General features: G+C 55.3%; 1 protein-coding gene across 1 annotated transcript in view; it reads right to left on the bottom strand.

Annotated features, from left to right (window-relative positions):
* CNGB1 (cyclic nucleotide gated channel subunit beta 1) overlaps positions 1-13,200 on the bottom strand; it is a 33,983-nt gene extending 20,783 nt beyond the window's left edge. Inside the window, exons 1-15 of the mRNA XM_052796507.1 lie at positions 13,000-13,200; positions 10,326-10,432; positions 9,999-10,056; positions 9,797-9,854; positions 9,550-9,679; positions 9,273-9,315; positions 8,999-9,077; positions 8,828-8,909; positions 8,399-8,438; positions 7,881-8,031; positions 7,700-7,775; positions 7,101-7,137; positions 3,381-3,555; positions 2,133-2,246; positions 134-263 (exon numbers count right to left, since the gene is read on the bottom strand). Of these exons, the coding sequence (XP_052652467.1) occupies positions 134-263; positions 2,133-2,246; positions 3,381-3,555; positions 7,101-7,137; positions 7,700-7,775; positions 7,881-8,031; positions 8,399-8,438; positions 8,828-8,909; positions 8,999-9,077; positions 9,273-9,315; positions 9,550-9,679; positions 9,797-9,854; positions 9,999-10,056; positions 10,326-10,432; positions 13,000-13,042 (1,323 nt within the window). The 5' untranslated portion in view covers positions 13,043-13,200. The remainder of the gene's footprint in view (positions 1-133; positions 264-2,132; positions 2,247-3,380; positions 3,556-7,100; positions 7,138-7,699; positions 7,776-7,880; positions 8,032-8,398; positions 8,439-8,827; positions 8,910-8,998; positions 9,078-9,272; positions 9,316-9,549; positions 9,680-9,796; positions 9,855-9,998; positions 10,057-10,325; positions 10,433-12,999) is intronic.
* Positions 13,201-14,452: the final 1,252 nt, after the last annotated feature.

The raw sequence follows: 14,452 nt of genomic DNA on the forward strand, positions 1-14,452 counted from the left end.
ATGGGGATGTCTCAGTGGGCAACATGCCCATACCAGTCCCTGCGGCCCCACAGACAAGCTCTGAGCCCCTGGCATGTTCTGGGCAGCAAGAGCTCATTACAGACCTGAGCCCAAGCAGGGAGCAATGCCATACCTGTACAAAAGCACCTTTGAGATCACTTATCTCAGCTTCTTCTAGCTGCTCAAACCTGAGGGCCTCCTCTGCAAAGTAGACTTCATCCACGCCCTCATCAGCGGTGAGACAAGGTGACTGGAGCAGTGGTCTGGATGGTAGAGATCAAGCAGAGACAAGCACCCAAGCTCGCTTTTGCCCTTTCCGAGGTTGGGCACATTGTGAATGGGGGGGCATCGCGTCAACAGGGGGGCATCGTGTCAATGGGGACGATGCACAGCTCTTCCAGTATTGGGGAGCACTGCTCCTCCAGCTGCGCCGCAAGCCTTGTTTGCAGGTGAAAGATACCACAGGAATCTTAGTTTAAATAAGTAGTGGTACAAAAAAATATTGCTGCTTAGGTTGTAAGGGACTTGGAAAAAACACTACGTGGGAGGCCAGGTGAGAGGTGCATAAATAATGCAGGGCATTGCATATGCATAAGCAAAGATTGCATATGCAGAAAGATACAGGCAGTATGTTTGTCCTGCTGTGCGTAATTTCTCGTATAATTAAAATTTGCCAAATAAAAAGCTGACCGCCTACTTTCCAGGCACGGCTGCCCTGCAAGCACCATCCAAATCCCACGTTTGCCTGTGCAAGACACCACCAGGACACATAAGTCTCATTTTCATTCAGCGCAGACCTCAGCTCCACCATTCTGACAAAGGGGGTTCACAAGATCAATTTTATTGGTTTAATGTAACTTTATAACTGGAAAAAAGAAAGCAAGCCTCATCATGCTGTTCTGTGCACTTACACCCTGATTTGCTCTTTCCTGGTGAGAAAAGCAAAGCAGGGATTGGGGATAATGAAAAAAATGTTAAGACAGCTAAATGCATGAAAATTGAAAAAAACATCTGTCTGCATCCTTGGCAGGTCCTAATTCAGAAGAGGTATGTAACAAGCAGTGGCTGCTTTTTCTCTTTTATCTCCATGTCTTGAAAAACTGTTATTTTCCAAGGTATTTTTAAAATTAGTTTTAATAATTCCCCCCGCTTTTTTTTTTTAATAATTAGGCTCCCTTCAAATGCAATCGCAAGCCTTTTCATCCTAATCTAGAAAACCCATCAATGTCTCTCTTTTCCCATAAACAGACAAACACATTGAAGGATGGAGCAGCATCTCATTCACCCAACAACCGAAGCTCAAGTTTCTATAGTGCAGCTCCAGGAACAGATTTTGATGAAATAAAAATATATGGGTTTAACACTGAATGATCATGCATTTTCAGCTTCCTCCTGAAAATCTAGCTACTTCAGAGGAATTAACAGAGAATAATATTGCAGCACTAGGTAATAAATCCCTAAATGTTTATCTCATGTGAAATCAGAGCGAACCACTAAACTAAGCAGAAATATTTTTCTAAATACCACCTAGACCAAAGGCACCACCTACAACAGCTGACAATAACTCGGCTAGTTTCTACAACAGGAAAAAATGTAAAATTGTACCTACTTGTATTAAGTAGCATTTGCAGGTACAACACATAATCGTGTCTTTAAGTTCAGCTCTGTAATACTCATAATAATCCCGACTGCCCTGAATTAATGGATATGGTTTTAAATAATGTAGACTGTCTCCAGGAGCTGGGTGCTTCCAGCTCCTGATGAAGGCACAAGCCAGGGTTCCTGCCTCGCCGAGCCGCTGGACCCCGTGGGAGGGGATGGCCAGAGGCTGCGGTTGCTACGGGTGGCTGCGATGGAGATGGAGCCTGTGTCACCAAGAGACACTCGCCTGTCACCAGGTGCCGCGTCAGCAGCGAGCCCTGGGGTGAGCCGATTTGCGAACGCATCCCTCCCGAACGCATCCATCCCCAGCACACCCCAGCCGCCTGCCAGGCTGGGGAGCTCCGCTCTGCCAAGAGGACCTCGCTCGTCCACGGGTGTTTCAGCCTCTCCGGCTTGCAAATGCAGCTGAAACAACAACCGTGTTCATGCTCGTTTCCAACAAAGCCATAAATGCAGTGGGAGCCACTCACCCCGCGCTCTCCTCCACCTCCACCTCCACCTCCTCCTCCTCCTCTTCCTCTTCCTCTTCCTCTCCCTCCTCCTCCTTTTCCTCCTCGGCAGCACTCAGGGAACACAGCCACAGCCTGGGGAGGAGAAACTCATTAGGTGAAATCCAAAAAGTATGTCTGAACCTCACAAGAGGAGCACTGCCAGTCTCCGCACCCCCTTTGGCCGGAGATGCTCTCCCTCCATTCCTTAGCCAACATCCTGGGGGGGGGACACAATCAGGCACATGCTACTGCACAGCCGATTAGTGCCTGCAGCCCCAAGTGGGTGGGAGGAAGAATGGGAAAAAGTTGGGGAATGCAAAGATAGAGTCCTTGAGCCTTCAAATTCCCCTTGCGGCACAGGGAGAGGAGGTGCTTAGGGGTAACTTGTTGCTGATTTTGACCAAAACCTCCCTGTTAATGAAATCCACCCTCCAGGACAGGACATGCTTGCTGCCCACAGCTTCTCAGGCTCATATATTAAGGGGAAAAAAATCTGAAAAATATTTTTGTAACATATCCAGTGTTTTCTTGCTAAGCAGAAGACAGCTCTGCTGAGTGAATGTGGGTCCGGGCATCACTTGTGGTTAGTGCAGTCGAACATCACTCATGTCTGAGGTGGGGACCCCTGCGCTCACCATTGCCTGCACATGTGCTGGGCACAGGGAGCATTTGGGGGGGGGGCTCCTAAACCCTTTGGGAGCGTGCATGGACACCTCTCATCTCCCTGCTGCAATGCAGCCTTGTCCCAGCTCTGAACGCATTGCCCAGCCCTTGGGAGGGCCTCAGCAGCAGTTTCTTTTGGAAGATGTAGGATGAATTATATAGAGAAGACTACCATTTCTAAACGTCATGACAGTTGGATGCACAGTTGATGGGAATGAGGTCCAAACCCTCTTGCCTTAGGGCCAAAATCTACTTAAGGGAAGCTGAAGCAGAACAACCTTCAGCTGTCCTCTGCAGGGCAACGTGAAGCATTGCATTCATGGCTCTGCCACTCAACACCAGAATCTCAACACCAAAAGGAAAGGTCATTTGCTCAAACACCTTTTGGGTCCTGCCGGTGCCCCCCTCTTTGGAAATGGGCACCTCGGCTGTCCGCTGTCAGCTCTACCACCAGCGCTGGCAAGGAGAGATGCCCAAGGATATGCTCGTCCCCTCCCATGGCCACCACACTGGTGGCTGGAGAGCGCGCAGAGCTGTCCATCAACAGCATCTCCCTTCTCCTACCTGTTTTCTTCTTCCTGAGGTTCCTCCTGTATGGGGGGAAGGGGATGAACATCTGCCACCAGCTCAGCCTTATGACCCCAGGCCATCATCTCGCACGTGGCTTTGTTAATCCAGTCATCACCAATCTCTTCCAGGACAAGGTTGGTCTCCTCGGGTTGCCCAGGGACAATATGAACTGAAACGGGAATGGGGAAAGGGAGGTGATGAAGTGAGAGTAGCAGATTTTCAAGAGGCCAGGGGCAGGGCCAGGGCAGATCCCACATTTTTGCTGCTCGATGCAGAGGTGCTGCCGCATGCCAAGACTGAAAGACCTCTCTGCCTGTGCAGACCTGTGCAGCCCCGGTCCCCTCGAGCTGTGCCGGATGGATGCCTCGGGCACTTTTGCCAGAAGGAAGAAGAAAATTCACCATTTTGTGCCAAGCGCAGCCAAAGCCCCATGAAAACTATAACTCTTTGCATACAGATGCCTGTTGGCTTCCTTACATGTGTAGCAACCTCCACCAGCAGACGATTTGGCCCATCTCCAGGCCACATTTTGGCTCTCCTTGCAAACAGAAGCAGCCACGGGAAGAGACCAAAACCTTTCCCCTCGTGAACCCCAAGCGAAACGCTGTGCTAGCGCAGGCTGAGGGCCCTGGTTTTGCAGAGCAAGACTCAACCCAGAGCCCACATTGCAATGCCCCAAGCAACACGCCACGTCTGCTCCGAATGCTCCCCAGGGCATGGTGTAGGAAGCATCCCACATGCCCCACCACTTCCCACTATCGCTGGGGGAAAACCCACAGCAGGTTACTGGAGAGGCTGTTGGACCAGCTGCAAAGCGAAGAGCACGGGGCTGACCCATGGCTAGCCCTGTCCATGTCCCAGGGGTACCCATCCTACCATGTCAGGCACACATGGGAGAAACAGGAGGAGGAAGAGCACCCGCATGCTGTAAAACCAGTTTATTTTGAGGTCCGCCTGACAACAAAACTTACATGTCTGCAGCAAAGCTAATAGGAAACATGCAGATTCAACTACAGAAAGGCAGGAAACCCACCCACAGTCGGCTCTGTGCCCTATTTACCCACGCCACGGTGCCCACACTGCCTTTAGCCCATTCCCTCTAGATCTCCGTTAATTAAAATGTGGGACAGCAATCAGGGAGATGGCTTTTGAAACACACCACAACTTTTGGATACATTATAGGAAAACAGGCAAATACTAAAATTGTAGCCTGGTACCAGCAGGGTTCATTATAAACAAAGGGGATGGATCTCAGGTTGGTTGCTTGGCTCATGACTCATTGTTACAGCTGCCTAGATAATCCGAAAGAGATGCAATCGGAGAGCGGGAGACCTTATCGTGGCATTTCAATATATCAAGGGGGCTTATACAAAGGATAGGGAAAGACTTTTTACCAAGGCCTGTAGTGACAGGACAAGGGGCAACAGTTTTAAACTGAAAGAAGGTAGATTTAGGTTGCACATAAAGAAGAAATGGTGTACGATAAGAGTGGTGAGGCGCAGGAACAGGTTGCCCAGAGAGGCTGTGGATGCCCCATCCCTGGAAGTGTTCAAGGCCAGGTTGGATGGGACTTTGAGCAACCTGGTCCAAGTGGAAGGTGTCCCTGCCCATAGCAGGGGGGTTGGCCCACATCATCTTCAAAGGTCCTTCCCAGCCCAACCCATTCTGCAATTCTAAGGTATGTACTAAAAACCTGGGGTGTAGGGGCTCTCACCCCATCCAGCCCAGTGTGCCTGCACTGGCTATGCCTGGCCGCACTCCTCTGGGCTGGGGACAGCTGCTGGGATCCCTTCCCTGCTGGGACATTCCTGCCACTGTGGTTAGTGCTGCATCCAAAGCACTGTGAGCTTCAGGAGACAGCAGCCATAGTTGGGGGTAGGGAGAGTTTGGGGTAAGTTCTCCTATAAGGAGAGCCCAGGCAAAGGCTTTTAACCATTAACTCCTACCTATTCACCTAGAGATTAGACTCACCCACCTGCATTTGCTGCTGCAAACCAGAGCCCTTTCCCCTTGCTGGGAGAAAACATTCAGTTAACAGAAGAAAAGCAGTAAGAAGCTGGTGAGAGCTTAAAGAGCATTATAACGTGACATCTTAGAGGCAGAAGTCAACTAAAAGAAGCCTGTAGGCTTCAGCTGGAGGTCTCAGGGGTGAATATTTGGATGCTAGGGGGGTATTGAGAGGGCCAGAAGTGCTCGGAGGCTGCAGCAAGAGGCTTTCTGCCTCCAAGGTGTCCTGAGTGATGCTTTTCTACCCTCCTATAAATTATAGCTGCTGTTTCATAGACATCATCCTGCAAAACCAATAGCTCCAGTTCCCAGAGGCAAGAGGGAGCCAGCATGGGACAGCCCTGGGACCGGGGACACGCAGCCAGCATCCCTGTGCCAGCCTTGGGTCCCCGCTGCCCCGGGTAGCAAGGAGCTAGACACCATTTGCAGATTCCCCCTTGCTTTTCCTCCCCAGCTGCACTTTCTCCTTGGTTTGGCCCCGTTTGGTTGTGGCAAGAAGGGCTGGCTTGCCATGGTCTTCGTTTTCCATTTGTTTCAGAGGCGCTAAGCCCCTTTGCCCCCTGAAACAAAAGGAGAAGGAAAACATTAATGAGCGTGCTGGCAGTTTGGTGCTGGGGCAGATCTCTCGCTCAACCCAATCACTCCCTTCCTCGGGCAGGTTAAGTGACCTTGAGATGCCTCAAGGCACCAAAGCGAGCTGTAACACAAGCCAGCCACGCACAAAGGGTGCAACTGCCTTGCACATGCAGCAGCATCCTACTGGCTTTGCCTCTTTCCAAGGTCCCTGGCAATGCTCAGGTCTCCAGTTTGTACAAACAAGTGGAGAAATGCCTTCCTGCAGGATTTCCCGCTCCAAGATCCCACCAAGTGGCTGCTGGCTTGGTGGGAACAACATCCTGGCATGTCCCTGGGGGGATGAACAGACTCCGTGTGCTGCGGCAGGTCCCTGCTGCCATCGGCGGCTCCCATGGCCCAGCCAACCACTCCTTCCTGGGGATGGTGCTTGCATGGGGCTGCGTGACATCTCCCCTGCCCGGTCCATCTGTGGAGGCAGCCATGGCTCCCCACCAGGCTCCCCATTTTGCTCAGCATCCCACAATGTGGCTGGTGGGGGGACCCAAGCCTGGCTGCCCACAGAACCGGTGCTTGCTCCCCTCCATGGGCAGGCAAGCAGCGGTGTGACCCCCGCAATGGCTTCCTACGACCATGCAGACTCACATCTAACACATCTAATCCTAGGATTTTGTTTTCCCAAGGTACCTCCCTCAACATCTCACACCAGGCTCAGCAAACACCCTCCAGCTCAGCAGCAAACATGCCAAAAGGGGTGATGAAGGCGGCAGCTTTGAATTCCCCTGTAATCCTTTATCAAATCCCACCAGGCTGGCAAACATCCTCTGGCACAGCTCCAGGACAGACCTCGATATCAGCACTAACCTCAAACCCCGGGACCCGAAGATGTGGGATGCTGCACTTGGAGAGACTCCCACGGCCCAAGTTTTACCAAGCCTGTGCCACAACTCTGGATCTGCTCCTGCTTCTCAAGCAGCAACAGGCTCTCATGGCTTCCCTGGGGGGTTTCAGGGGCTCCCCAGCTGGTAGTCACAGCAGACGGGGGGATAAAAGCTGCCAGCAGGCCCTCTTCCCAATAACCACTTTCTGACCTTGGCAAGCTAACCGGCATGGTGAGACGGAGCAACCACTTACTTTCTTCCACGGGACTCGAAGTTGCTGTGGCCACTCCCTGCCAGGAGGAAAAGGGAAACCTGAGACATTGCCCATTTTCGGTAAACTTAAATTTTTACCCTAAATGCCCCATTTTCAGTAAACGTGACCCTTTTATCCTAAATACCCCATGTGATTTCCCAGTGCATGTTGGATGCCTTGGCCGTGGGCATGAGCATCCCCATGCATGACGGTAAAGGGCAGGAGCGCATCAGTGAGCCCGCCTGGGTGCAAGGGAAGGAAAGGAGAGCATGTAAAGCTGCTGCTGCTGCTTCTCCTTAGAGCTGGACCACACCTGGGTGAGATGCCAGGGCCTGGACACCAGCCAGTGCTGCATAGAAAGGCAAGGAAATGGCAGAGAAAACACAGGCCTATGGGCTCTCTTGCTGCTTAGAGACCAAGTCCCAGTTTTCATCAGCTAAGCAGGTCATGGGGATTTGTTTTCTTGAAGGAGCTGGGTGACAGCCCAAACCATGGCAGGTCCCAGCACTGATCTGGTGACATCTGCATGGCAAAGGACGCCCTCCCTGCCGGGGACATGGTGCTCACACACCCTTTTGCCTATCCAGCAGACAGCATACCTGCGCGTCCTGCTTCTCCCTGGTCACTGGCTGCGGCATCACCTTCTCCAGCTCCTGGACCAACCAGGCAAACATCCTGGTGACCAGAAACAACTGTTAGACCTGGCTGCTGAAGCCTTTGATCCCAAGGCAGCTGTCCGTCTGGCCACGGTACCCACGCAGAAGCTGCCACCACAGTTACCTGCTGCCGTCCCCAGCCAGGGACCGAGGGATGAGGGTGGCCACCGGCTCTGGCTGCCCCTCAGCTGCTGTTGGCTCCACTGCTACCGGGATGCTCTGAGCAGCTGAACCACTGCTTTTTGACTTTGCCTGTGTTTTAGTCCCTTTCGTGCCTGCTCAGGTTTATTTGGAAGGAGAAGGGGGATAGGCAATGCAGCAGTCATCTTATAAATTGTTGGGGAAGGGGAGCAAGCAAGGAAGAGTTACCTCCCACAGAGGGACAGGCCTGGGGGACCTCCCTGGCAGCCTCTCCCCCAGGGACCCAGCCTGGGACAAGGACATGGGTGGTATGGGAACACATGTGGTGTAGGGGCAGTGCCGTGATGCCAGAACCCAGCGTGCCCACCCCTCTCGGCACAGTCGGTACCCCAGGGCACAGGTATGGAGGGCAGCCCCAGTGCTGGTGCCTGCCTGCACCCAGGTTCTCGAAGGCAGAGTGTCCCCTCTGAAAGGGCCACCCACGGAAGGGGGATTGCTCACCTCCTGCCACGGCTTCGCACTTCTGCTCCTTTGGCTCTGGCTGCAGAGGGACAGATGGATGTGGCAAAGCACTGTCTGTGGCCCACACGTCCCTGGGTGGGTACGTCCACCACCCCAAAGGGACCCAGGTGCACAGCCCCACACACCCTCTGCTGCAGTTTCAGCCCCATTGCATTGACAAGGACCATTAAACCCAGACCCTGGCATTGCTGGCACCAGCGGGTCCCAGATGGAGGGTCCCCCCTGCACGCAGCCTGGTTGGGGAGCACTGGGATGGCACCCTGAGGTCTCTCTCACTCTGAATTTCCCATGGGATTTTCCTCCCCAGGGTCCCAACCAGGGTATGCAGGAGGACAGGGACAGGGAGCCCGCTCTGCTGTTGCCTCTGCCAGGCAGCTCCCCAGTCTCCCCAGGCCGGGCAGTGCTCACCTCCAGCTTTTTCAGCATCTCCGGCTGCGGCACCATCCTCTCGAAGCCCTGCACCAGCCAGCTGAGCACCCGTGCTCCTGCCCTGCGGGGAGATAGCACCACGGTCGGGGAGCTCGTCCTGCACCCCTCCTGCCCTCCCGCATCCCTCCGCCAGCCTCCCTGAGGACCCACCACTCTGTGCTGGTATCTGAGCCGGCCTCAGGCTCGCAGCCATCCACTTCATCCTCCTCTGGATCGAAGGGGGTTATCTCTGCAATGAGAGTAGTGCCGTGGGGATGGGGGAGAGCTGGGACCTGCACTGTTGGGAGCTCCTGGTCCCCCCCATCAGCTGGCTCAAGGGGACAATAGCTCCAGCATCACCAACCAGGAAGTTGGGTTGTGGGATGCAGGAGTCCCAGAAAGGCCCCTGGGATGTTGCAAGCTGTGGGCTCCTGGCTCTCCTTACCCAGAGCATCCTCTTCCTCGTCCCTGAGGATCTGGACCTCCGTCTGAAAAGCCAAACAGACCATCACCTGCCTAGCAGCCGAGGGGGGCTCATCCCACCAGGCGGGGAGGGAAACCTGCCCTTTCCCCAGGGATGGACAAAGGCAGAAGCCCATGCAGGGCAGGTTTAGTGTTCCCAGTTAGCACTGGGAGAGTGATAGGAAGGGAAAAAAAATAAGAAAAGGTAAAAAGAGCTGGAAGCCCAAATATGCCAGAGAGTTGCCCCATCTGTCACCTACCTGATCAGGAACATCAATGCTTGTTTCGAAGCTCTTCCCGAGTGCCTGCAGCGTCCCTGGGGCCGGGACTGGCTGGGGAATCACCTTCTCCAGCCCCTGGGAGAGCCAGGAGAGCACACTGCTCCCCATGCTGCCAGGGAAGGGGGTGAGTCAGGCTGGGACCCCCCCATTCCAGGCATTCAGCCCCTGACTGAAAGCAAAATCCCAAGCAAACCATGTTGCACACTGGATGGTGCAAGAGCAATACCTCTCAAACACGGAGCCTTGATCCTCAGGCACCACAAATCCCACCTTCTTTTCCATTTCTTTAATGGCAGCAGGAAACAAAAATGAAAGCTCCCATCATGGCTCCGCCAGCCCCTGGCATGCTGGGCAGGAGGGGGACCAGCCAGTAAAGGAATGCTGATCCGCTACCCGAGCCACTGTGTCCCCCTGCCATGGGGACTTACCCTTGGTGCGTGCATGGTCAGCAGCATCCCCGGGGCCACTGGCCTTTCCCGTCGGTGCCTTCAGGGTAAAAGGCAGAAGGTGGCAGAGAGTGAGGCGCAGGGGACTGTGTCCCCCACTCAAAGGTAGCCGCAAACTCCAGGGACTCCCCGTCCTTCCTGCTGCCTCCCAGCAGCTCGGATGGGGGATGCATCCTGGCCCCCATCCCTCCCGGGGATGCTGCAGTGCATCCCTGAGTGCCGCAGTGCCGGGGCTGGATGCAGAGGCACCAGGCATCTCTCCACTGTGCTCGCAGGCTCCCGGTAACCCCAAACTGGCTCCCTGCTCACCTTAGCTGGCTCCGGGTCCTGCACCAGGGCCAGGGGGGTCTCCTCCGTCAGATGGGGCACTGGGGGCTGGGGAACCACCCGCTCGATCCAGCCCAGCATCCCTCTACCTGTGGGTAGCAAGGAGGGGTCTCTGGCTGGCGAGAGGCCAGCAGCAGTGGTGCACACTCCCCGGGGAATACCGGGAGCACCAGCTGCTCACGCTGTCCCCAGGGCAGCCCAAAAAGGTCCTGCGCATCCTTCTATTTCCACGTCCTGCTTGGGAAATGCAGCACTGCAGCACAGCCAGACCAAACCCAGCTCAACCCCTGACCCCTCACTGTTATCGGGAGCAAACTATGCCCTCTATTTCAAGCTCACAGGCTCAGTTAAACTTGCTTTTCCTAAATGTAACTGCTCATTTAGGGTTTTTTTTTGCACAACCTTCCGTGGCTGGGGTTGCGCAAGGAGAAGTGCTTGTGAAGCCGTAGCAGATAAATCACAGAAACTGTGCTGCTCTGCTCAGGGTCCTCTACGCTCCCCCTCATTTTTCATTCGAGGGATGAAAAACAATAGTAATTTGAGCTGAATTTGTTTATGAGCAAGTTCACATCCCAACACATGTATCAACTCGTTCTGCCCCTAGGAAACGACTCTGCACCGTCATCTTTCAGCCACTGCCCAGGGCCATGGTGGCCGCTGGGGCAGTCACCTGCCTGGGGCTCTGGGGAGGGCAGCAAAGGCAGCCAGCGCTGACTTGTTGTGGCTGCCAAGATGTTGATGGGGTAGGTGAAAATAAGATGTTGCAGAGCAGGAATTCAGCTGTTCAAGCTCTGTTTGCTTGGTCTTTTCAGGTCCCCCCACCCCTTCTTGGTGTAACTCCAGACTGGGATGCAACACCAGCGAGGTGAGCAATGCTGCACGTTCCCACACTTGGGTACAGGACAAGGGCTGGGGGCTCTTGCCCAGCTCAAACTGGGGATGTCTTCTGCTGCTGCCCCTCCAAAGAGCCCCGCTCTGCCCATAATACCCCTCCAAAGACACCCCACTCTGCTCAATGAGGGGCTCAGGAGCAGCTCAGGCGGCCCCCACGCTGCTGCTCGCAGGAGGCACCCACGAAGGGCAAGAGAAAGCAGATCCCTGAGCTCCATCCAGACCAGCCAAGAGACCGCATGGCAGTTTTGATCCCAGGTTAACACATGGCCCCAGTCCCATACAGCAGCAGGTTACAGGCTGGAAGCCGCTCAGCACTGGGCTCTTTACATTAACCCCCTCACTCAGCTTTTGGGTATGCAGAATGCCTTCAAATCCCTCAAGGAGGTTCATTGGGGGCTGCCCAAAGCCTGGCATCTTAAATCTTAACAAGACAAGGTTCCCGGGTGGGATGACATGTCCTCAGCTCTTTGCTTCCCCCCACCTCGTGCAAGCCCAGGAGCCGGGTTTGGATGCGGCCAAAGCATCGCCCCACGTGGCACCTCCAGCCCCTGGCACACCACAGGCAGGCTCAGCTCTCCCAGAGACCCCCATGTCCCCAAAGCAGGACAGGGTGGCTGTAAAACACCCCCCAGGAGGCCTGATGACCTGAAACCAATTAAGAAATTGCCTTTTACCTCCCACTGGGTATAAGGGATTAAGAAGCTGCGAATGCCCCAGGAACAGCAAGGAAAACCTGGCGGCACAGCAGCGTTTCCACCCATGCTTTGGGAACTTCACAAGTCCCAAAGAAGCCCAGGGCCAACATACACCGCTGAGCCCAAACAAGCCCAGAGAAAGCCCCCCGGGGCTAGAACAAGCCCCCCCTGCCACAGCCGAGGTCTCCTCCTCCTTCCACAGAAGCTTGCGCAGCTGTAAAAGCCTGGAGCTTAAGCCTGTCCTTGGCCCGGGAAGGAAAGTGGAGGGCTGGGGCCGTTCCTTTGGCACATGCAAACAAGAGAGGGGCAGAAACATTTGTGGGTCCCCAAAAAACTAGTTGCCGGAAGAAATAGGAATAAGCAGCCAGGATTTGCCTGCGATGGCACCCATTGCAATCCCCCCCATGTTGCAGGCACTGGCCGGTGCCACTGCCCACCATGCCAGCTCCACGGGGCTCGTGCCAGCAGGCGAAGGGCTCCAGTCCCCAAGAGCAAGAAGTGGGGCGCACACCCACCATCCCATTCGGAGCAGGGAGCACCACGACCTTTCCCTCCCCTCCAGCATCAGATCAAACCTCTTTACATCACCCAGCTCCATCGCCCTTCCAGCATCATTCCCCATGGACCTGCCCCATCACCCCCCGCCATAGACCTGGACCCCCACCCTGGTTCATCCTCCAGCTGTTTCAGAGCACCAAACTCCCCCGCGATGTGCGGATGTGACCCCGCAGAAACCCCAGCATTGTCCCTCGCCTCCATCGCTGCCACTTACCCCCACACGCTCACCGCCACCTCCCCAGGATGCTACCCCGGGATGTGCGAGCTCCCTTGGCCACCGCAGCTCACCACTGACCCCCCAAACCCACCCCAATCCGCTCAGGGCTCTGCAGGGATTAGTCCAGCGCTGCCTGCAAATGGGATTACTGGCAACCAGCTGTCCTGAATGCCCCAGCTCCCAGCAGCCAGCACAGTTTTGGTGCAGGATAGTGCAAAGAAAACCCCAAAATGAAGGAGGTTTGAGCATCCTCAAAATCCCCAGAGCCACCAAAGCTACCCCAGGCATTCACCAGCCAGGTGCAAGCCTGGCAGCACTCCAGGGAAGGCTGTCATCTCATCCAGGCACAGGTGGCTGCAGGGATGCCCCAACAAGCAGCAATGGGGCTGCTGAAACCCCGTGGGGCGATGCAAGGGTGACGTGCCCAAGGATGCTCCACCCGTGGCTCTGCCCCAAACCTAGATCTGGGGCAGGAGGTAGTAAATCCATGCCGGGCTGAGCTAAGCCTCCCCTTGCTGAGCCTGCTTGATCCGTTTACCTCCAGCCCTGAGTGACCTCCAGCCCTGAGTGACCACCAGCCTTTCCCATCGTCCCTAATCTCAGCTGCGGTCACACCGTGGAATCCTGGTATCGGCATGGCTTTGCGGCTCAACGTCCAGCCCCGGCTTCTGTCTTTGGCCAGAGCTACCTGATCTGATTCCTCCTTCCCCAACCCCGGGGTGTCCCCAACCTGGCAAGCAACAAGTACCCATCCTGCCTGGCCCCAGCCCAGCACCTCTGCAGCTTTGGTTCAGAGCTAGGGAAACTGAGGCACAGAGCAGCCATCTCCCAAATCATACCCCGTTCCTGACCCGTCAGGCCCAGGGAAGCCGACCAAAAGGCATCTCTGTATTTCTGAGACACCATTCACTCTGAAGCAGAATGATGACTGCTTACAGCTCAGCATTAGCTTCTGATTTTAATGGCAAAAACATGAATCAAAGGTGCTTCCTATGCTCTCCCAGGCCTTGTGGCTACCAAAGCCACTACCCAGTCTCAGCTCTGCCCACTTTGCTCCCCACAACTCAGTCCAGCAGAGCTGTCCCTGCCCCAGTAGGAATCAGCAGCAAACCCTCCATTGTGGCCAGGAGAGGAGCTCGGGGCTCCCATCCCAGGCCAGGCAGCCCCGATCATCCTGCTTTCCCCCTCCTTGCGGTGGGCTCAGACCCCCAACTGGCACAGCACCCACTCGCAAACTCCAGCCCCCGTAGCGCAATGGGATCGGGGTTGCCCCCGCATGTCCCTTTGCCTCCCCAGCCGCTCGTGCTACCTCCAGCCCTGGTGTAGCCCCTGGCCAGTGGTGCCAAGGGGCAAGCAAGGCAAGCTGCATCCCCGAAGGCGCAGAAGCCCTGTACGCATGTGCCATCGTCATACAGAGCAGATGGGCCACCACCACTCCTCCCCTGGCCCAGCCTGCCCCAGGAAATGGGATGAGCCTGGAGATGGCCACCACCAGGATGCCGCCTCCATTACCAGGCTGCAGGGGACAGGGAGTGCTGAGTGCCGGGGCAGGAGATGCTCCAGCACCCGCAAAAAAAAATCTCAGTTTAATCCATCAGCAACTTCAGCTGCCCCAAATGCATGCCTCCACGCAGGGGGGGCAGGGGAGGCTCGGCTCTGAAAGCAGGGCATGGGGGCTGCTGCGTAATGCCTTGAAAACCCTGGATCACCAGGAAAAACCACCCCTGCAAAGGGAGCAAGCTGCG

This window comes from Harpia harpyja, chromosome 9, assembly GCF_026419915.1.
Source record: "Harpia harpyja isolate bHarHar1 chromosome 9, bHarHar1 primary haplotype, whole genome shotgun sequence".
NCBI lineage: Eukaryota > Metazoa > Chordata > Aves > Accipitriformes > Accipitridae > Harpia > Harpia harpyja.